The 24148-nt window shown below is 51.8% G+C and overlaps 2 protein-coding genes across 2 annotated transcripts in view; both read left to right on the forward strand.

Moving 5' to 3' along the window:
- SKA1 (spindle and kinetochore associated complex subunit 1) overlaps window positions 1–24148 on the forward strand; it is a 158330-nt gene that overhangs the window by 14596 nt on the left and 119586 nt on the right. The window lies entirely within an intron of this gene.
- LOC142256251 (acyl-coenzyme A amino acid N-acyltransferase 1-like) overlaps window positions 1–24148 on the forward strand; it is a 44051-nt gene that overhangs the window by 14274 nt on the left and 5629 nt on the right. The window contains 1 exon segment of the mRNA XM_075327831.1: window positions 13606–13808. Within this exon segment, the coding sequence (XP_075183946.1) occupies window positions 13606–13808 (203 nt within the window).

Consider the following 24148-nt stretch of genomic DNA (forward strand, 5'->3'; position numbering starts at 1 on the left):
ATTTAAAGTGCCACTCCAGCGCTAAAAAAAACCAACCATGCTAGAGTAGTGCTTTAAGTAAATTGTGTTGTCTTGCGTGCCCGGGACTGCAGCTGATTATAAAAGAAAATGAAAGGGAGGCATTGCTACCCCAGTACTCAGGATGGATGGCTGGTATGTAGCCTGGATTTCAACCGTCAGAAAGTGGCGAGTGCCGAGCCGCTCGAATCCATGCTCGTCGGTGAGTGGCTCGAGCTCTTCCACGGACTTGGGGGTCACGTCGCTCTGAAAGGGGGGTTTGGCGCTACACGTAGGGACTTCGGTGGTGAGATCCACGGCCGGAGCCGCGGTGGTTTGTAGGAGATTTAAGTTCGTGACGCCACCCATGGGTTGTGGTGAATGGATGGACACCACCGCTGCCATTGACTAGGTTCCCGGGGACTTTGTTGCGCAGCTTGGTGTTGACCCCCTCCGTGGGTAGGAGGGTGATGGTCCCGGGAGCCCGAGGGAGGTGCTGAGGCGAGGGTATGGATGCGTGCTGGGTGCTGGTGTGGTGCAGCGCGGTGCGCGGCCCGACGGCACTGGTGTACTCACTATGATACAACACACTGGAGTCTCTGATAAACCAAACGGGATGATGAACGGTGCCCGCAGCCGGCTGCAGCTTCCCCTTAACAGGTTGGTGGTTTCCGCCTTTCTCCTGCACCTCTTTAGTGTAGACGTTATGACTCCTATGCCTAAGCAATGGTAGTCCGCTCCCCGGCTTGCTGTGTGTCGGGAGAGCCCTGCTTGCCAGCAGACGCTGGCCCCTTGGGTTTCTATGCCTTGGCAGTGGCTTTACCCTAATGGTTGGGCTGTTGTCTTCAGTTGGGTCTTGTGTGGGAAAGGTCCTAAAGTCCAGTCCTCAGTCAGTTGATTCGACTTAGCCTAGTGTTTTCTGGGCCTCGTACTGGGTCTGAGTACCCCTGGTATCTGGCCAGATGCTGGGGACCTGAATCCGGCGCAAAGAGGTAGGAGCAAGTACTTCATACTCACCGATCACCAAGGCGGTTGTCACACTGCTCCTGCTGCCTCGCATTCTTCTTCCCGGTCCGCTCATTAGGATCATACAAATTCACTGCTTCTCCCGCCCACCGGCGGCTGTGATTGGTTGCAGTCAGACGAGACCCCAGCCTCAGTGACAGCGTGTCTGAGGCTTCCAATCACAGATGCCTGTGGGCGGGTCTATATCGTACAGTAAAATAAATAAATGAATAAATAAAAAAACTGGCATAGGATCCTTCCATATTATGATACCAGCACAGGTAAAGCCTGACAGCTAGGGGCTGGTATTCTCAGGCTGGGGATATGACTCGCCCACCCCAGGGCCTTAGGTGACTCGGTGTCGGGTCGGACTAGTCCGGGGTAGTCAGCGGTGGCGGGGCCAGATTCCGTGACCCTGGTGGAGTCAATTAAAAGTGGCGATATTGGGGGTAGATGATAATAAAGTTTATGAAAGATATGTGACGCCACCTGTGGTAAATTGAAGCTCTTTAGGGCCGCACCTGCTGGAAGGGACCTCCGGGGCTGATGGTATTGCAGCTGAGATGTTGCTTGCTCTCCACAGGTAGAGCGGGTACCCCGTGGCAACCTTTGGTACTTTGTAGGTTCTATGGTATTGTAGGTGCAGTGCAGGATAAAGCAGACGAAACAGGGTTTGCAGCTAAGATCTTTACTCACTGTTTGGTCTCAATTCGTCAGTTGTCCGGTTGCCCACAGTATGCTGGGATCTACTGTCAGGTGCCTCCGCCGATCCCGGGTATTTCAGAGGTCAATACCGGTGCACCCCTCCTATGTCTCTTTCCTGACTGACCTCCTAGCCTTGACCGTTGTAGCTGTTCTGGTCTTGGCCTCCACCACAGGGCCTGAACAAAGGGAGCTAACCGCAGTTGTATCTTGCCCCCTTCACAGGGGATCTGTGGCAGGTTGTGGCCCTGGGCGCTTGCAACCACCCCAGGCCTTCGGTGTTACTTTTGAGGAATTGTCTTTCTTCCCTCTGTCTGGGGACCGTCCCCGAATGCAGCAAAATCCCTCCACCCGATCTTTCAGTGGAACAGGCCACGAGCCAATATGCCCTTCTGTGGCACTGGGATCCTTTCTTTCTCGGTGTCACCTGGGCCTAACTAGACCCCAGGATCTCCACCAGGATCTTCTTTCTGTCACTTTCTCTCTGCTGTCCTCTCCTGACAGCCCACCTCCTCGCTCCTTCTCTCTCACTGCCTGACAGGCTGACTGAACTTGAACTTCCTGGTTGCCTTGTCTATTCACTATTGCTGACTCCTCCCACACACCCACTGACTAGGCCCCACCCACACTATTGGGACCAGTAATGGGACTTACGGCCCCATGAATACATCTATGGGGGTTGCTGCCACTATCCTTGACCCAGTGTATGCCTACCAATTGGTGTGTGAAAGTTTAGTCTGTGGACCGACATATGACCTCATTCTTACCCAGGATGGGACATCACACCTCTGGCTGAAGTGCAATATCTCGGTGGCGACGGAAGCCTCAGGGGCGCCACACTCCCCCACAGCAAATCCCACCACATCCGCAAGCTGAAACAAAAACACAGTGGTGTTAACTGCAAAATTTTTGTAATGCTAAAATATTAAACTTTTCATCCCTTTATGGGAGGCACTTTCACTTGAACGTTGCATAACAGGTTAACAAACTTTAGAGTCTTTAGTGCACTTTGCAGTCCAATGCACAACCTTTTCTCAAGGTGCAATTGTCGCGGGCGGAGGAGGGGACGCTCTCCCACTGCTCGGGTCCGGCTGCCGCGGCTGCTGTGGCCTGCTGCTGCTCGGTGGCTCGAGCGATGGGCCGGATCCCGGGAACTCTAGCGACGCTCCTCGCCCGTGAGTGAAAGGGGGTTTTTGGGTGTGGGGATTGGTTATTGTCCGTGACGCCACCCACGGTTGTGGTGATTTGTTGACACCACCGCGGCTCTGTATGGGGATCCCGGGAGTGGTGGTATGGAGCAGCTAGTTGTTGTGTTGCCCCTCCGTGGGTAGGGGTTGGTGATCCCGGGGCCCAGTGATGAGGTGGGGGATGCAGGGCTTGGTGGGGCGCAGGGACGCGGGGGCAGCGCTGTGCCTTGCGGCACTGTGGTACTCACTCAGCCTGAGACGTTGACACAGTTTTCGGTAAAACACACGGCTGGAAAGACGGTTCCCACGGACGACTGCACTTGCTTTCCCCAGTAGGTGACGGTGACGGTCCCGCTGTCCTGCACCTAAGTTGATGATGGTTGCGATGGGTTCCCACCGGTAACCCGCTCCCCGGCTTGGATATGGGCCGGAGGAGCCCTACTTTGCCCGCAAGCGCTGGCCCTGAGAAACTGGTGCCCTGGCGGTGGCGGTGTCTCTCCGTTACGGTTGGACTGTTGCCTTCAATCGGGACTTGGTTGTTTGGAGACAGACGTCCCCTTCACTGACGGATTTGGCAAATTATGGCGACTCCTAGCCTTGCCAGGATCCGAAAGGCCCCTGCCCTGGTGCTGACTGTTCTTCGTATACTGCTCCAGACCGCCGGGCCACTACCCGTCCGCGGTCCTTCCAGCAACCTCCGAGCAGTCCCCCTGCAGACTATCACCGCCGTCTGCTGACCTTGCTGTCACAGTCCGGGGCACACACCCGGACCAACTTCAGGCTTTAGTACTGTCACTTTTCTGTCTCGTTAGCTCCACTACTACTTCCTTCTACTTTCACTTCCTTAACTTGAACTCCTACTCAGACTCTAGTCTGGCTTCAACTGCCTGGTTCCTCCCGCCTCCAGGGCTGTGAACTCCTTGGTGGGCGGAGCCAACCGCCTGGCCCACCCCCTGGTGTGAACATCAGCCCCTGGATGAAGGCAACAAGGATTTTGGTAGCCTTGATGTTCCTAACTGGGGTGTAGGGTGTGGTGGTGTGATGACCTGTGACCCCTGGCTTGCCCAGGGCGTCACATTCCCCCTTAGCAAAATGCAGACCGTCCGCGGGCTGCCCGTCCAACACCGGTTTTATTTTCTGTAAAATATATAAAAAGGTAAAACGGTAACATAATACAAATTATAACATCATCCCACAACGGGAGGCACATTTCTTAAACGTTGCAAACGGTTTACGGTTACGGTCTCCGCTCTCTCCCACCCAAGCAACCTGGCCCTGATGCTGCCCCTAAAACCCAGGCAGCACCCCTTGACCCAAGTCCAGCACAAGTTACCCGAGCGGGATCTGTCCTTCCCCTCCAGAGGGTAGCCACCGGTTCTTGTGGTGGCTGGGCCCCAGCCTGCTCTGCTGTGGGCCCTCCCTCCAACCTGCCTCTCCGGAGGCGGCAACTGCGGAAATGGTAACGGTAAAACAACTTATTTACAAGCCACTAACGTTTGTGGTTGCCCTGCAAGTTCACGGGCTTGTCCATGGAAAGTCCTCCAAGCAAAACTTTTTAAACGGTCCCCACGAGGACAACGGTGCCGACAACGGCCGGTTTCCTCAATCACGGTAAATCAGGTAAAACTCCAGTAATCATTTTCTTATCATTTTCCAACTTTCAAACAAACTTGTAAACATGCTGACTGGTGGTCCCAACGGGGACTGCTGCAGCGGGCATCCGCTGCCCTTACTCTGAGTCCTCAACATCACCGGAGGGAGGGGGCGCGGCGTTCACTCGGGACTCCTGGCTGCCCCTTAGTTTAGCGTCCAGCGCAAACCACCCCCTCTCCCCACAGTGCCGGGTGTACTGCACAATGTCGCCCGGCATTAGGTTACGGCCGGGATGCTCTTCAGGCAGGTGGGCATTCACATCCCGCCGGGCTACAAACACTTCGGCCTCCAGGCCCGGTTCATATATAAACCCATAGCCCCGGCGGACATCAAACCGCCTCACCTGCCCTTCGTACAGCGGGCCCCGGACCCGGAACGTTGCTTGACGGAGGCTCTCTTTCTCTCTAATTGCTCGGGCCACCAGCTCCGCCTTCTTCCTCTCTCTCTCACCGATCTCCAGGCCCAGCGGTACCGGCTCCCTGTCCCAATACGGCGCTGCTGCAAGCTCCGGCGCACGGGTCGGGCCCCGCGGGACATTCTGGACGTTGCCCACTGTCAGAGATCTGGGCGGCAAGTCCCGCGGCGTCTTGGCCTTGGGCGCCGCCTTGCAGCGACAACCCGGCGCTATCTCAGCCGAGGTGTGGGGGATGGGCACAGGGGCTTTCCGTAGCTGGGCCTCCGGCTCGGAACGGTTCATCAGCTCCGGCTCGGGGACTTTCTCCGGAGACGCCTCCGGTACGGTTTTCGGAGCCTTCCAAGGCAGCACCTCCGGTCGACTACGGGCTCCGGCTGCAGGTCGGCCTGCCTGGGCGGGCATGCTGGGTAGTGCTACCGGTTGCGGTGGTAGCAGGCCTAGTGGTGGGGTCACGGCCTCCGAGACGGGTGGCGAGGGAGGCAGCAGGGGGAGAGGGCTTGGACCGGGTCCCGCAGCCGCAATGACCGGCCCTTCAAGGGCATCAGGGCGTGGGTCACTCACCCTCCCTTCCTCCGCTTCCTCCTCGCGTCTCCGCACGGCTGCTATAACGTCCGCCATGTCGGTCTCCCACTCCTCCATGAGGAGCTGCATCCTGACCTGCAGCCGTTGGTAGAGCTGCGCGGTCCGGATCTCCACCCACGCCGCCGTTCCAGGCGCGGGGGCTACGGTGTCGCGGGACGGCATCCACATGCCGCTGGCGGCTTTTCCCAGGAACAAGATGTCTGCAGAGTCCTAGCGTCCCCGCTTTTATAGCTGCTCTCACATGCAGCCAGCCGCCATCGCGTCCCCCTTAGCTTCTTTCCGGCCCCTCCTCTATCGGGGCGGGGTTTTGGCCTTCGCGCCTCTGCTACTCGAGAAGACGCTCGAGTGGGAACTTTTCGCGCCAAAGATGGCGACTTCTGAAATTTTTCAGCCGGATACCTCTGGCCGGTCACAAGGCGCACCTCTACCCAACGGCAGAGCGGTAAGATTCTGTTCGTGACGCCAAGTTGTCGCGGGCGGAGGAGGGGACGCCGCGCTCTCCCACTGCTCGGGTCCAGCTGCCGTGGCTGCTGCGGCCTGCTGCTGCTCGGTGGCTCAAGCGATGGGCCGGATCCCGGGGACTCTAGCGACACTCCTCGCCCGTGAGTGAAAGGGGGTTTTTGGGTGTGGGGATTGGTTATTGTCCGTGACGCCACCCACGGTTGTGGTGATTTGTTGACACCACCGCGGCTCTGTATGGGGATCCCGGGAGTGGTGGTATGGAGCAGCTAGTTGTTGTGTTGCCCCTCCGTGGGTAGGGGTTGGTGATCCCGGGGCCCAGTGATGAGGTGGGGGATGCAGGGCTTGGTGGGCGCAGGGACGCGGGGGCAGCGCTGTGCCTTGCGGTACTGTGGTACTCACTCAGCCTGAGACGTTGACACAGTTTTCAGTAAAACACACGGCTGGAAAGACGGTTCCCACGGATGGCTGCACTTTCTTTCCCCAATAGGTGACGGTGACGGTCCCTCTGTCCTGCACCTAAGTTGATGATGGTTGCGATGGGTTCCCACCGGTAACCCGCTCCCCGGCTTGGATATGGGCCGGAGGAGCCCTACTTTGCCCGCAGGCGCTGGCCCTGAGAAACTGGTGCCCTGGCGGTGGCGGTGTCTCTCCGTTACGGTTGGACTGTTGCCTTCAATCGTGACTTGGTTGTTTGGAGACAGACGTCCCCTTCACTGACGGATTTGGCAAATTATGGCGATTCCTAGCCTTGCTGGGATCCGAAAGGCCCCTGCCCTGGTGCTGACTGTTCTTCGTATACTGCTCCAGACCGCCGGGCCACTACCCGTCCGCGGTCCTTCCAGCAACCTCCGAGCAGTCCCCCTGCAGACTATCACCGCCGTCTGCTGACCTTGCTGTCACAGTCCGGGGCACACACCCGGACCAACTTCAGGCTTTACTACTGTCACTTTTCTGTCACTTCAGCTTATCTCGTTAGCTCCACTACTACTTCCTTCTACTTTCACTTCCTTAACTTGAACTCCTACCTCAGACTCTAGTCTGGCTTCAACTGCCTGGTTTCTCCCGCCTCCAGGGCTGTGAACTCCTCGGTGGGCAGAGCCAACCGCCTGGCCCATCCCCTGGTGTGAACATCAGCCCCTGGATGAAGGCAACAAGGATTTTGGTAGCCTTGATGTTCCTAACTGGGGTGTAGGGTGTGGTGGTGTGATGACCTGTGACCCCTGGCTTGCCCAGGGCGTCACACAATCCCATCATAATTCAGGTAGGGGGCACAACGGGTGCAACTATACACAATAATAAAGTCCTGGCCACACATAGTCCAGTGGCCCAGTTGTCCATTAACCTACAATATACCAGCCACCTAACGTCCAGTGGCCTGGTTACTTATCCACATATTATTTACATGCTACACACCGGCCACTTCAAGTCCAGTGGCCTGGTTAAACACAAACAGTGGGGGGGCTAGGGACTTCTTCAAATAGAATGAGGGGCAGGAATTCAGGAAGGGTGACATCTTCAAAAAGAATAATGGGAGGGTCGGTACACAGGGGACACCTTCAAAAAGAAAGTAGGGCAAAAGGGGCTATTTACAGTTCAGTTAATTCTTCAGCTCACAGGTAGAGATGCCGCTCCGGTTCTGCTCCTGGAAGCAGATAGGCGGCGGTCAGCATGGTCTGTGTCTGCTGGTCATGGGTGCTGACTGGAGTGGGGCTGCGGCAAGCTGGCTCCATCGGGGCTGCTTCTTTGCGGAGTATATGTGCGTCAAGGGCGTACCACCCTCGGTTTCCCATCAGCCGGGTGTACTCCACTAAGTCGCCGGGCTGGACATCGTGCCCTGGGTGGCCCCTTTCTAGGTGTTCCTCTATGTCCCCGCGGGACACAAATATATCTTTCCCCAGGCCGGGTTCCCGAATGAAGCCCCAGCCCCTCTCCAGATCAAAATCGAGTACTTAGCCCCTCCTTATCGGGCCATGGCTCGCTTTGCGAGACCTCCTGATCCTCTCCTTTGAGGCCAGGTTGGCTGCCTCCTTGATCCTCCTTTTCTTCTCTCAGCGTTCTGTCTCATACTGGAACTGTTCGAGCTGCCGGTCGCAAGCTATTCTGGTGGCGAGCGGGGTTGAGTCAGGCCTCAGGGGAGCAACCAGCCTCCAATCACGGACCGGTGCAGCGTCCCACTCCACCCTGGGCGAGGACGCACCAGGGATGCCGGTGGGAGGGCTGGGTAAGGGACCCACTATGTGGTCGGGGTCCGGGCTGTCGAGGACGCTGTCTTCGGCACGAGGACCTGCGGCGGTGGGACAAGCTTCAGCGGGGTCAGTGGTGGCCTCCTGCAGGCGGGCAGGGCATTGGCGGTTCACAGTGCCCTGGGCTCGGCCGGGTGTGGGTGACGTCTCCCTTACCCGGATCGGTCGTGGCTGCTTGGACCGGTCGGCTCTCCACTTCAGACGCCGCCCCGGGGCTCGTTGGCGCGTCCTGATTCGACCTCTTCGTCCTCTCGCCGCTCGACCTCCGCCTCGAGCCTGCGTAACCGGTGGGTCAGCAGCTCTACTTCCTCCCGCAAGAGTCTCAGCTCTGTGACAGATCCTTTCCCTCCCGGGGTACCTGGTCGCCAGTACTCCGCCATCATGCCTTCCCGGTTGTCGCTGGCATCCATCATGCTCGAGCACTCGACTCCACTGCTCGGCTGCACCCTTCTCCCCTCCAGAGGCGGGGCCGGGGGCTGTACCAGCGCTTGGCGCCAAGCTGGTACCCAGACCACCATGGGCGACATCCCTCCGCCTACGATCCAGTACATTCTGGCAGTATTCTTGTCTGGCATCTAAGGTCACTTTGCCAGACTTTCAGTTTCTTTATGCGCCATTTTACAATCCTCCTCTGAACAGGGAGAGGGCGGGGCTTATCTTCGCGCTCTTTCTTCAGGTACGACCCTCTTCTTCCCGCGCTTAGCAGTTTTAATGGTGGCATCAGTTTCCACACAGTAAAACACAGTCTCTTAAGCACAGTTCTGTAAGGCACACGCCACCCATGTTAACGGGTCTTGTTCACATCCTGTTCGTGACGCCAGAAATGACTTGCCCACCCCAGGGCCTTAGGTGACTCGGTGTCGGGCCGGACTAGTGCGGGGTAGTCAGCGGTGGCGGGGCCCGATTCCGTGACCCTGGTGGAGTCAATTAAAAGTGGCGATATTGGGGGTAGATGTTTATAATAAAGTTTATGAAAGATTCGTGACGCCACCTGTGGTAAATTACAGCTCTTTAGGGCCGCAGCTGCTGGAAGGGACCTCCGAGGCTGATGTTATCGCAGCTGAGCTGTTGCTTGCTCTCCACAGGTAGAGCGGGTACCCCGGGGCAACCTTTGGTACTTTGTAGGTTCTATGGTGTTGTAGATGCAGTGCAGGATAAAGCAGACGACACAGGGCTTGCAGTTAAGATCTTTACTCACTGTTTGGTCTCAATTCGTCAGTTGTCCGGTTGCCCACAGTATGCTGGGATCTACTGTCGGGTGCCTCCGCCGATCCCGGGTAGTTCAGAGGTCAATACCGGTGCACCCCTCCTGTATCTCTTTCCTGACTGGCTTCCTAGCCTTGACCATTGTAGTTTTGCTGGTCTTGGCCTCCACCACAGGGCCTGAACAAAGGGAGCTAACCGTAGTTGTATCTTGCCCCCTTCACAGGGGATCTGTGGCAGGTTGTGGCCCTGGGCGCTTGCAACCACCCCAGGCCTTCGGTGTTACTTTTGAGGAATTGTCTTTCTTCCCTCTGTCTGGGGACCGTCCCCGAATGCAGCCAGATCCCTCCACCCGATCTTTCAGTGGAACAGGCCATGAGCCAATATGCCCTTCCGTGGCCCTGGGATCCTTTCTTTCTCGGTGTCACCTGGGCCTAACTAGACCCCAGGATCTCCACCAGGATCTTCTTTCTGTCACTTTCTCTCTGCTGTCCTCTCCTGACAGCCCACCTCCTCGCTCCTTCTCTCTCACTGCCTGACAGGCTGACTGAACTTGAACTTCCTGGTTCCCTTGTCTATTCACTCTTGCTGACTCCTCCCACACACCCACTGACTAGGCCCCACCCACACTATAGGGACCAGTAATGGGACTTACGGCCCCATGAATACATCTATGGGGGTTGCTACCACTATCCCTGACCCAGTGTATGCCTACCAATTGGTGTGTGCAAGTTTAGTCTGGGGACCGGCATATGACCTCATTCTTACCCAGGATGGGACATCACACCTCTGGCTGAAGTGCAATATTTCTGTGGCGACGGAAGCCTCAGGGGCGCCACAGATACCCATGATTATTGGTCACACCTGGAGTCCTCTACCTGTGACAGAAAATCACCACAGTGACGTCACCGCTGTTCGTGAGGCTCACTTCTGTCACTCGGGTGATTTTCTTTCACAGGTGGAGGACTCCAGCTGTGGCTGTGGGTAACGTGAATGATGTCACCGCTGACCGCGCTCACAGTGGACAGTCATGTTCTATGACACTCGCTGTGAACTTCAGATGTAGCGTTTTTGCAGGTATGTTTTTGGGGGCCAAAAATGTGCATCTCTGTGGTCACCACAAAGATGCAAAAACGTGCATCTTTGTGGCCACCACAAAGATCCAACGTGCGCACATAGCCTAATGCGGGCGTCACACGAGACGATCTATCGTGCGATATGTCGTCGGGGTCACGGTTTTCGTGACGCACATCCGGCATCGTTTACGACGTCGTTGTGTGTGACACCTTCGAGCGACTCTGAGCGATCGCAAATCGGTTGCAAATCGTGTATCGTTGACACGTTGCTCATTTTCAAAAAGTCGTTTCTTCTTCTGTGCGCCGGTTGTTCATCGTACCAGGGGTAGCACACATCGCTCCGTGTGACACCCCGGGAATGATGAACACAGCTTACCTGCGTCCCGCCGGCTATGCGGAAGGAAGGATGTGGGCAGGATGTTTACGTCCCGCTCATCTCCGCCCCTCCGCTTCTATTGGCCGGCCGCTGTGTGATGTCGCTGTGACGCCGAACGTCCCCCCCCCTTCAGGAAGTGGATGTTCGCCGCCCACAGCGATGTCGCTCAGCAGGTAAGTGCGTGTGACGGGGGTTTAACGACTTTGTGCGCCACGGGCAACTAATTTGCCCATGACGCACAAACAACGGGGGCGGGTGCGATCGCTCGTGCGATCGCACGATAGATCGTCTCATGTGACTGTCGCGGGCGGGGAGGAGGGTGTCAGCACTGCGCTCACCCCTCTGCTCGGGTCCGGCTGCTGCTGCTCAGTGGTGGCTCGAGCGGTGGGCCGGATCCCAGGGGTCTCGAGCGGCACTCCTCGCCCTGAGTGAAAGGGGATTGGGTTTTGGGATATAGTCTATTGTCCGTGACGCCACCCACGGTTGTGGTGATTTGTTGACACCACCGCTGCTCTGTATGGGGATCCCGGGAGTGATGGTGTGAAGCAGCAAGTTGTTGTGTTGCCCCTCCGTGGGTAGGGGTTGGTGATCCCGGGGCCCAGTGATTAGGTGGGTGATGCAGGGCTTGGTGGGGTGCAGGGACGCGGGGGCAGCGCTGTGCCTTGCGGCACTGTGGTACTCACTCAGCCTGAGACGTTGACACCGTTCTCGGTAAAACACACGGCTGGAAAGACGGTTCCCACGGACGGCTGCACTTGCTTTCCCCAGTAGGTGACTGTGACGGTCCCTCTGTCCTGCACCTAAGTTGATGTTGGTTGCGATGGGTTCCCACCGGTAACCCGCTCCCCGGCTTGGATATGGGCCGGAGGAGCCCTACTTTGCCCGCAGGCGCTGGCCCTGAGAAACTGGTGCCCTGGCGGTGGCGGTGTCTGTCCATTACGGTTGGACTGTTGCCTTCTATCGGGACTTGGTTGTTGGGAGACAGTCGTCCTCTTCACTGACGGATTTGGCAAATTATGGCGACTCCTTGCCTTGCCGGGATCCGAAAGGCCCCTGCCCTGGTGCTGACTGTCCTTTGTATACTGCTCCAGACCGCCAGGCCACTACCCGTCCGCGGTCCTTCCAGCAACCTCCGAGCAGTCACCCCTCCAGACAATCACCGCCGTCTGCTGACCTTGCTGACAATGTCCTGGCACACAGCCGGACCAACTTCAGGCTTTACTTCTGTCACTTTTCACTCTCTTTACACTTCACTGTTTACTCCTTCACTTAGCTCCTCACTCAAGCTCCCCCTGAGCTGACTCTGTTCTTTCCACTTCTCCCTCCAAACTCTAACTGCCTGGTTCCTCCCGCCTCCAGGGCTGTGTACTCCTCGGTGGGCGGAGCCAACCGCCTGGCCCACCCCCTGGTGTGAACATCAGCCCCTGGAGGAAGGCAACAAGGATTTTGGGTTAGCTGTATGTGCCTAACTGGGGTGTAGGGTGTGGTGGTGTGATGACCTGTGACCCCTGGCTTGCCCAGGGCGTCACATGACGCCTGTATAAGACTTAGGCCAGAGTCACTTACTTCACCCAGCATGGTCAACCACTCTCCAGACAGGCGCGTGCAGCTGCATAGAAATACATGCAGCTGCATGCTTCTGGTTGTGCCTGGTCATGCTTCTTGACTCTCACGCAAGTGTGACTGGAGCCTTCTAAGTCAAGTCAAGTTCTGGTCCCCTCAATCTCCTCATAATCTACCTCCCTATCTTACCTCTTCAACATCAGGCAGCTTGATGTCCTTCCTATTATCTGGACATTTTCAGCAATGAGGGTCTCTCACAATCAAAGATGTGGCAGCATGTGCATTCTACCGGGCTTCCCTCGCAATGAAGGAAAAGAGTGATCACTAACTGCTCCTGTTGATGTATTGAGCAAGCCTCTGCCCTTCTCCTGAGGACAACAATAGGAAAAAACCTCAAAGTATGAACCCCACTCCTTATGTGTGATAGCCCCCGATACCAAAACCTATGTCTATGTCTAGGGGTTCCCCAAGAACAGACAAGACCACTACTGTTCAGATAAAGAGGCAACTACAAAATACGGAATTGCCCCGTAATCAGTAAGTCCACTATAGACTATCTGAAAGAGGCCTTGTTCTGAAATGACATTCTTAGCATGAGACTCAACTCTTTTTCTCTTTATCTTCCAATCACAATATGGACTCAGTAGAATTGGACCTAAAACATCCATAATGGTGAATTTATTTTTCAATAAACTATGAATATCTAAAAAACAACCAAAACTACAAGCTTTAAAGGGATTTGCCAGTTTCAGAAAACCCCTGCCCACCATTTTTTTTCTTCAAATTATTAAGTGCGCTTTGCTCACCCTCACCAGGTTCCGATCTGAGTCTCTGTTATTGTCTTCAGAGCTGATACCACGTTGACAGTGCTGCAACCAATCAGTGAGCTCAGCAGGTCTGCCTTATTTTACATCATCAGCTGCTGAGCTCAGTTATTGGCTGTAGCGCTGTCAGCATGACATCACTTCTGCAGACCATATCAGTACCAAGGCTTTTCCCTGGACCCGAGGAAGGTTAGTAATGTTTCTTTTTTTAAAACAAACTGCAACAACCAGTGAACCTGGGTTTTTCCAAAACTAAGAAAACACCTTTAAAAAAATACTTGTATCTATGGTTGAGATCTATTTTGTACTCTCTTCAGGTGAAGGACCCTTTCCAGGAGTTATTGACATGTTTGGAGGTGTTGGTGGCCTTTTAGAGTTTCGTAGTAGCCTCCTGGCCAGCCGTGGTTTTGCCTCTCTTGCTCTGGCTTATTTTGCTTATGATGATTTGCCCAGCTTCCTTGGTGAAGTGGATTTAAAATATTTTGAAGAAGCCGCTCAGATTCTATGTGATCATCCAAAAGTAAGTTACAATCCTTTCTAACATGTTAGGAAGTCTTAAAGGAAATCTGTCAGTTAAAATTACTCTTCTAAGATGTCTATATTGGCATGCAAGACATACGGGTGCTTTACACGCTGTGACATCGCTACCGATATATTGTCGGGGTCACGTCGTTAGTGACGCACATCTGGCGCCGGTAGCGACATCGCAGCGTGTGACACCAAGGAGCGACGATCAACGATCGCAAAATCATTCAAAAACGGTGATCATTGACACGTCGCTCCTTTCCTTAACCCCATAGCGACGGCCTAACGTCTCAAGACGTCGGAAAAACAGGGTACTTATTCTGTTCCGACGTCTTGAGACGTCAGGCCGGAAAAAGCTTGTAGCGCCCCCCAGTGACGAAAAATCTCGGGGGTTTCAGCTACCGGAGGTAGCTGAGACCCCCAAGATTATGAATCGGGGTGTTTTTTTGGACCCCGTTAATGCGATCGCCGGTATACACCGTATACCGGCGACAACATTAAAAAAAAAAAAATGGCCGGTAAAATTGATTTATTTCTCATCTGACATGATCAAACATGTCAGATGAGAAATAAATATGAGCCCTTAGTGCCCCCAAAGCCCCCGGTACCGGAGAGTCCCCCCACCACCCCTACCCCCCCTCCGGAAAATCCAAGATGGCGCCGACGCGCGCTGAAAACTCCCGCCGCCGCCGGCTCTGCATTCATTTCCCTCCGATCTGAAATGATCAAACATTTCAGATCGGAGGGAAATGTCCTCCCCCTGACCCCTCCTCCGGTCCACCGGAGATCTCTGGTCCCCGGAGCCCCCTCCGGTCTCCAGAGCCGCCTCCCCCCTCCCCCCTCCGGAGCGTGATGGCAGCCGCATTCATGCTGCTCTTTCTGCCGCATGTGACACGTCACAGGCGGCAGAAAGTTGTCCCCAGGTCACCCCCCGTCACCCCCCGTCACACCCACCCAGCCCCCGGTTATACGTTACCTGGCTGCTGCTGCTCCGGCCCCGCGATCACGCCGCCTCCCTCTTGAAAGCTGGCGGCGCATGCGCAGACAGCGGCTGTCAGCTGGATCCCTGCAAGCAGGGATGCTGAGGTCGCTACTGCACAGGCTGCTCCACCGTGGACCGGGGGAGGGTGAGTGCGGTAATCTGCAGCCACACTCCTCACATGGAGAGACTGCTGTTCTAGAAAATGGGGGGTACGTTCTGTGAGCGTGCCCCTCATATTCTAGAATGAGTTTACTGCAGGTCACTCTGCCCTAGGTTGGACCGGGGCAGTGTGAGTGCAGTATTCTCAGATTACTGCACCCACACTGCTCATGGAGAGCTTGCTCTTCCAGAAAATGGGGGATACGTTCCCTGAACGTGCCCCCCATATTCTAGAAGATCCAGAGTCGGCGTGGGACCTCCAAAATGGATTACAGCGACCGAAATTTATTTATTTTCAATAAATTGGTAAAAGAGGAATGTTTCGGGGAGGTTTTTTTTCAAATACATTTTTTTTTTGTCTTTATTTTTTTCTATTACTTGACTGGGTTAGTAATGTCGGGTATCTGTTCAGATGCCGTGACATCACTAACCCCAGGGCTTGATGCCAGGTGACATTACAGCTGGTATCAACCCCATATATTACCCCGTCTGCCACCGCACCAGGGCGCGGGATGAGCTGGAGCGAAGCGCCAGGATTGGCGCATCTAATGGATGCGCCACTTCTGGGGCGGCTGCGGCCTGCTATTTTTAGGCTGGGAAGAGTCCAATAACCATGGCTCTTCCCACCCTGAGAATACCAGACCCCAGCTGTCTGCTTCACCTTGGCTGGTGATCTAATTTGGGGGGGACCCCACGTTTTGTTTTTTTTTTAAAAAACGCCTGGGGAGCCCTCCAAATTGATCACCAGCCAAGGTGAAGCTGTCAGCTGTGGTTTGCAGGCTACAGCTGTCTGCTTTTCCCTAGCTGGCTATCAAAAATAGGGGGGACCCCACGTCGTTTATTTTAATTATTAATTTTTTGGGGGGCTAAATACAAGGTTAGGCACCCTTTAGTGCCACATGAAAGGCACTAAAGGGCGCCAGCTTAGAATATGCAGGGGGGTGGGACGTTATATTTGTTTGACATCTATCCATTCATCCATTGTAGCATTTTGGGCTGTGCGCCCACAATCGGGATTTGCAGCGTTTTGGGCGCAGAGTGTTTTCCCTGCATCCATAACGCTGCGTTGTGCAGTAGAAGCACAGTGGAAGGATTTTTAGAAATCCCGTGCCCACTGTGCTTCTCTTCTCCGCAGCATAAACTGACCTGTGGCGTGGCTTCCCGAGCCTCAGCATGTCAATTTATGCTGCGGAGATGAGTGTTCTCTGCAGGTAGCATAGAGCTCCACAGCGGCCTGAACCCAAATCGTGGGCATGGGCAGCTGCGCTCTCCCGTGGACAACACTCACATCTCTGCAGGAAGGCTGACACTGTGTACTAGACGCTGTGTCGCTGGATCATGGCCACATAGCCTAAAAGTGAGACATTTGTTGCTACAGCAACATTTTTGTGAAGTACCTGTGGATTCAAAATGCTTACTATACTCCTGAATAAAATCCAGTTTCCAAAATGGAGTCACTTGTGGGGGGTTTCTAATGTATAGGTACCCAAGGGGCCCTGCAAATGTGACATGGTGCCCGCAATTTATCTCAACTTTTCCAGAATTCAAATGGTACCCCTTCCATTCCAAGCCCTCCCATTTATTCAAACAGAGGTTTTTGGCCACATGTGGGGTATCCCTGTGCTCATAAGACATTGGATAACAACCTGTTGGGTCCACGGTTTGTTGTTGTCTCTTGAAAAAGTGAGAAATTTGATGCTGAAGCAACATTTTTGTGAAAAAAATGAAAATTTTCAATATGGCAACCTAAGCTTATCAAATTCTGTGAAGTATTCGTGGATTCAAACTGCTCACTATACACCTAGATAAAAGCCTTGAGGTGTCTTGTTTCCAGAATGGAGTCACTTGTGGGGGACAGCCACTGTTTAGGCACCTCAGGGGCTCTCCAAATGCAACCTGGCGTCCGCTATTGATTCCAGCCAATTTTGCAGTCAAATGGCACTATTTCCCTTCTGAGCCCTGCTGTGCACCCAAGCAGTTGATTTCCACCACATATAAGGTATCGCCAAACTCAGGAGAAATTGCACAATAAATGTTATGCTTAATTTTTTCCTTTTACTCTTGTAAAAAAAAAAGCTACCTGGTTGAAATAACAATTTTGTGGTAAAATTTTATTTTTTTTTTTTCATGGCTCAATGTTATAAAATTCTGTGAAGCACCTGGGGGTTCAGGGTACTCACCAAACATCTAGATAAATTCCTTGAGGGGCCTAGTTTCCAAAATGGGGTCACTTGTGTGGGGTTTCTGCTGTTTAGGTACCTTAGGGGTCCTCCAAATGTGACATGGTGCCCGCAATCTTTTTCAGCCAAATTTCCTTTCCAAAATTCAAATATTGCTCCTTTCGTTCCAAGCCCTCCCATTTTTCCAAACAAAGGTTTCAGACCACATGTGAGGTATCACCGCGCTCATAAAAAAGTGGTTAACAAACCTTGAGGTCAAATTTTTGGAATTACCTCTTGAAAAAGTGAGAAAATTGATGCTAAAGCAACATTTTTGAGAAAATTATTAAAATTTTCAATATGACAACGTAACGTTAACAAAATCTGTGAAGTACCTGTGGATCTAAAATGCTCACTATACCCCTAGATAGAAGCCTTGAGGGGTCTAGTTTCCAAAATGGTGTCACTTGTGAGGGATTTCTTCTGTTTAGGTACCTTAGCGGACCTGTAAATGCAACATGGTGCCCGCAATCTATTTCAGCCAAATTTGCTTTCCAAAATTCAAATATTGCTCCTTCTGTTCCGAGCCCTCCCATTTGTCCAAACAGAGGTTTCTGACCACATGTGGGGTATCGGCGTGCTCATAAGAAAGTGGGGAACAAGTTTTGGGGTCCATTTTGTTGTGTTATTTCTTCTAAAAGTGAATAAATTTGGGTTAGAGCAACATTTTTAGGTAAAATTTAATTTTTCCTTTTTTTCATTCCACATTGCTTTTGTTCATGTGAAGCACCTGAAGGGTTAATAAACTTCTTGAATGTGGTTTTGAGTACTTTGGGGGTGCAGTTTTTAGAATGGTGTCACTTTTGGGTATTTTCTGTCATCTAGGCCTATCAAAGTCACTTCAAATGTGATGTGGTCCCTAAAAAAATGGTTTTGTAAATTTTGATGTAAAAATGAGAAATCGCTGATAAACTTTGAACCCCTCTAACTTCCTAACGAAAAAAAATTTTGTTTCCAAAATTGTGCTGATGTAAAGTAGATAAGTGGGAAATGTTATTTATTAACTATTTTGTGTCACAGAAATCTCTGGTTTAACGGTATAAAAATTCAAAAGTTGAAAATTGCAAAATTTTCAAAATTTTTGCCAATATTCAATTTTTTTCATAAATAAACGCAAAAAATATTGTCCTAAATTTGGTACTAACATGAAGTCCAATATGTGACGAAAAAACAATCTCAGAATCACCGGGATCCGTTGAAGCGTTCTAGAGTTATAACCTCATGAAGTGACACTGGTCAGAATTGCAAAATTTGGTCTGGTCATTAAGGTGAAAATTAGCTCCGTCACTAAAGGGTTAATATCACTGCTGCCACAGGTACGATGTTGTTCCTCGTTCCTGGGGCATCACACATCGCTATGTATGACACCGCAGCAACGACGAACATCTCCTTACCTGCGTCCACCAGCAATGTGGAAGTAAGGAGGTGGGTGGGATGTTACGTCCCGCTCATCTCCGCCCCTCCGCTTCTATTGGCCGGCCGCTTAGTGACGCCGCAGTGACGTCGCTATGACGCCGAACGCACCTCCCCCTTGAAGGAGGGATTGTTCGGCGGTCACAGCGACGTCGCTGACAAGGTATGTGCGTGTGACGCTGCCGTAGCGATAATGTTCACTACGGCAGCGAGCACCAAATGTCACACGAGCGACGGGGGCGGGTGCTATCGCACTCGACATCGCTAGCAATCGCTAGAGATGTCGCAGCGTGTAAAGCACCCTATAGAGAATTAAATAAAATGATACCTTAATACAGAATATCACAAAAGTGAGTACAGCCCTCTTTTTTGTAAATATTTTATGATATCTTTTGATGGGACAACACTGAAGATTGACACATTGATACAATGTACAGTAGTCCATTTGCAGCTTGTATATCATTGTAAATTTGGTGTCCTCTAAATAACTCAACACACAACTATTAATGTCTAAACTGCTGGCAATAAAGTAAAATTGGCCAAATTGTGCCCAATTAGCCATTTTTCCTCCCTGGTGTCATGTGAGTCATTAGCGTTACAAGATCCCAGGTGTGAATGGGGAGCAGCGGTGTTACATTTGGTGTTATCTCTCACACACTCTCTCATACTGGTCACTGGAAGTTCAACATGGCTTCTCATGGCAAAAACTTCTCTGAGGATCTAAAAAAAATAATTGCTCTATGTCACAAGTAGGGCCGGGGGGGTCGCTCAAGATCTCTCTGTTCGGTTGTGGACCTGTCAGTCAGTCGAGTAAGGTTTCCGCAGGAGGTATTGACTGACCAGGGGGCCCAATTCCACAGCAAGCTGCTTTGGACCCTCTAGGAGAAACTTGGAGTCCGCTCCATTTGCCCCACCCCCTACCACACTAAAACTAATGGGTTGTGTGAACGTTTCAAAGGAATGCTTAAACAGCTCATTAGGCAGTTTGTAGTGTCTGAGGGAGGAAACTGGGAGAAAAGCCTGCAGCAGCTCCTGTTTACCTACCGGGAGGTGCCGCAGGACTCCACCGGCTTCTCCCCCCTTCGAGTTGCTGGAAGAAACCCAGGTTGAGATGATTCGGTTACCTGGCTACAGACTTTACTGTGCTCGTTAAGCTTCCTCCCCTTGTCACTATCCTGTTCCAGGTGTGTGCCTGCCAATGCAGGGTGCTGTTGGTTTGGGGTATGTGGCCCTGGAAGATCCGAAGACGCGAAAATTCTAATCCCTGGTGAGCCAGTGGAAGAGTGAGACTGTTGCCTGTTACATCGTGTGATTTGCATGGTTTTGTGTTATATGCCTTTGACTGCTGAGGATCCAATAAAATCTAATTATTGTGATTCCCGCACCCTGTATTGTCTGAGTAGTGTTCTGCCCACAGGTAAGGAGTTTGGGTGTTCAGTTGGGATGAGCCGTGGTCCATGCTGTCTTTCTAAAGGCAGCCAGGTCAGCAGACGAGACAACCACTGACCCCCATGTCTCCACATCTTACCCCTTCTCCAGGTGCTTCTGGCTGCGTTTTTGGCCTCAGAGACACAATTATTTGTGTAGTTATCTGCCATGGTGGCCATAGAAGAGGACCCCTTGGGCTTTTGGTCACGGATAAACTGGCGGCGGTCCTCGGAGCAATTCCACAAGAGTTGTTCCGTGATAAACAAATACAGGATCTCTGGGCCAGTGGTGAGCTTCAGGACCTTGGTCCAGTGCTTGGCAGCTCTCACGAGGGCCTGCCTGTGGTCAGCCCAGGTGTTCTTTGTTCCCTTCTGCAGGTTCCGGAATTTCTTGCGGTAGGACTCCGAAGTAAGCTTGTACTGTTGGATCAGGGCCTGTTTGATAACGTCATAGCTTGGGGACTGACTGGTAGGTCAGTCCCCAAGAATATCCAGGGCCTTGTCCCTTAAACAGGGGTCAGGTACTTGGCCCACTGATCCTTGGCCAGATGGTGCTGCAGGCAAGTCTGTTAAAACATCATCAAAAATGAGTCCAAGTCTTTATACTGGGAAGTCCTCAATATGGACCTTTGGAGGCTTGGTCTCTCGGTTGTCCAAATGGACATGAGTCTTGAGCTGAGCTAGCCACAACTGGTGCTCATGCTCTCCCTGATGTTCTGTGGCCTCCTCCTCTGCCAGACACTCTTACTCTGCCATGAGGATCTGGTAGGTTTCCTGGTCTCCAGCCAAAAGACAGGCCACAGCAGCTTGTAGAAGGGCATCCGAGCCTGCCTGGCTGGGGGAATGGGCTGATGGTGAGCTTACGACTGCAGAGCCAGGTGTTAATTGGCCCAATGCAGAGTCGGGTGGTACTCTGATCACTGTAGAGCTGATGCCTGGAGTCTGGCTCCTGGAGGCTCCTCCTCACCGCGCACAACACCATCCTCCACATCTTTTGCTCTGTCCATGGCCTTGGCAAATTCCATAGCTTTGCGGCTCCTGGTGCCCTCAGCCATTCTTGCAGTCTTTGGTCACTGACACAGAGCTGCATCCTGATGCACCCACATACCTTACAGTATCTGCACTCTGACACTCTAGTACTGAGCTGGTCTTTAGTGTTACTGACAGTCTTTAGTGTTTGGGAGTATGGGCCTCACACACACACACACACACACACACTATTATCTCAATCCAACTGTGCTGCCACCAATATGTCACGAACAAAGCCAGAGGGGGTGTCACTCATGATCACTCCGCTTGGACGTAGACCTATCAATCTATGACATTCGGTTCGGGATTGCGATAAAAGAAATTTTATATTTAATTGTCTCAAGGGCACACTAGATAATACACTACATACAAGGTGAGATTTACATATATATCAGAAATACAGTTACAGATAAGTTATGGTTGCAAACAGATACACAGCTGGATCAGGTACCTTGTTGCTTTATGATTAGGCCTAGTGTTGGCTTGCACAGGGGAGACACTGTGGAGCCAAAAGTTTTCCTGGGATTCCTCACACGTGTGCCACTAGTGACCTCTCAGAGAAAAAAACTCACAAAATGTCCTCTCTGATTTTGATGAACCTACGTATCTCCCATGTCCCATCCCACCTTGTGACCTAAGACTCGGCTGGACATGGGATGAGTCTTTAGTTTCCAGAGAGTTATCTCCGCTGCTGAGTGTCCCACATGGAATATATGACCATCATATTTCTAGTTATGATTTGATCTATCTTTGGATAGGAAACACAAGGTGTCTGTTGGCTTCCCACTGCAAGATATTAATTTTTAGCTAATCCGCACATCACACTACTAATAGAGAATATGTGTGACATGTGTCTTCCTGTCGTGAAGCTAGGAATATACCTGCTCTAGATGTGGGAGCGAAGCGCTCCCTAATATTGTAGCTCTTACACAGGAGCCTCAAAGTCTGAGATTCTTGTTTGAAGCTGTTTATGAAACTTTTAATTCCAAGCCCATCTCCCTGGCTAAATACTTTTGATAGCAGTGGGGTTGCTCTGACTTCCTTAGTCTTAATTGGATTTTTTCCACAGCTGGATCAGGTACCTTGTTCCTTTATGATTAGGCCTAGTGTTGGCTTGCACAGGGTAGGCACTGTGGAGCCATGAGTTTTCCTGGGATTCCTCACACATGTACCGCACATGATCTCTCAGAGAAGAGCCCTCACAAAATTTCTGTTCTGATTTTTATGAACCTATGTATCTCCCATGTTCCATCCCACCTTGTGACCTAAGACTGGGCTGGACATGGGATGTGTCTTCGGTTTCCAGAAAGTTATCAATTGGCAGTTTTCCCCATATCTTCGCCCATGAGTGTCCCACGTGGAAAGAATGACCATCATATTTCTAGTTATGATTTGATCTATCTTTGGATAGAAAACACAAGGTGTCTGTTGGTTTCCCATGGCAAGATATTAATTTTTGAGCTAATCCGCACATCACACTATTAATATACAATATGTGTGATGTGAGTTTTGCAGTCGTGAAGCCAGGAATATACCTGCCTTATATGTGAGAGCAAAGTGCTCCCTAATATTGTAGCACTTACAGAGGAACTTCTAAGTCTGAGATTCTTGTTTTGAAGCTGGTTATAAAACTTGTAATTGCCCACCCATATCCCTGGCTAAATACCCCTGACATCAATGGGTTTGCACTGGCTTCCTTAATTTTGATTGGATTTTGTCACCTGGTCATTTGGCTCCCAGTTCTTGGTGTTGGATTCTTGCTGCAGGACAGGGTGTGTGTAAATGAACAGTGACAGCTGACTGATATGTATGAATGTCATATTCCTCACACTCGAAATAAAGATGTCCTAGGCTATAAGAAAATTGCCAACACCCGGAAACTGAGCTGCAGCTTGGTGGCCAAGACCATAGAGACATGTTCCAATCAGAACAGGCCTTGCCATGGTCGACCAAAGAAGTTGACTGTACGTGCTCAACATCATATCCAGAGGTTTTCTTTTCAGAATAGACATTGCTGCAGAGGTTACAGGGGTAGGGGGATGCCTGTCAGTGCTTGGACCATATGCTGCACACCGCATCAGATTGGTCTGCATGGCTGTCATCCCAGAAGGATGCCTCTTCTAAAGATAATGCAAAAAAAGCCTGCAGTTTCCTGAAGATAAGCAGCCATGCCATGGATTACTGGAAATATGTCCTCTGGTCTGATGAGACCAGGTGAGGAGGACAAAGACAAGTGTGTCCTACCTACAGTCAGGCATGGTGGTGGGAGTGTCATGGTTTGGGGCTGCATGAGTGCTGCCAGCTGTGGGGAGTTCATTGATAGAACCATGAATGCCAACATTTACATTGACATACTGAAGCAGAGCCTGAACACCTCCCATTGTATTCCCACATGATTACCTAAAATACACCTCTAAGACCACTGCCTTAGTAAAAAAAAAAAAAGCGTAAAAAATGCTAGACTGGCCAAGCGTCTCTAGACCTAAATTCTTATTGTGCAACTGTCAGGCCTCCTCAAATAGAAGGTGGAGGAGCGCAAGGTTGCTAACATCCACCAGCTCCGTGATGTCAGCATGGAGGATGGATCCAGCGGCTCCTGTGAAGCTCTAGTGAGAGTTAAGGCAGTGCTTAAAAAGAATGGTGCCCACACAAACTATTGACAATTTGGCCAGTTTTACTTAGGTGAAAGATGTGTACTCGCCATTGTTGCCAGCGGTTTTGATGTGTGTTGAGTTATGTAGAGGGCACTAAATTTACACTGTTAAACAAGCTGTACACTGACTACTTTGCATCGTATCAGTGACATATCTTCAGTGTTATCCCATGAACATATAAAATATTTACAAAAATATGAGGGGTGTATTCACTTATTGGATGTACTGTATCTGCAATCTGATGTTATTTTAGAGAAATCCATGTTTCTTATATGTAATTGAGCTGTTAAGATCTACGGGCCGGACATAGATCTCCCGGAGAAATTGCCTTGAGAGCTTATTGTAAATGAAAGGGGTCATTTCTAATGATGGGCGATCCTGAACTGTAGAGTTCGGGGCTCGTATCGATCACATAGTGATTGTGTACACGATCCCGAACACCAGCTTTCCTG

The sequence above is a fragment of the Anomaloglossus baeobatrachus genome, chromosome 1 (assembly GCF_048569485.1).
Source record: "Anomaloglossus baeobatrachus isolate aAnoBae1 chromosome 1, aAnoBae1.hap1, whole genome shotgun sequence".
NCBI classification, from domain to species: Eukaryota; Metazoa; Chordata; class Amphibia; order Anura; family Aromobatidae; genus Anomaloglossus; species Anomaloglossus baeobatrachus.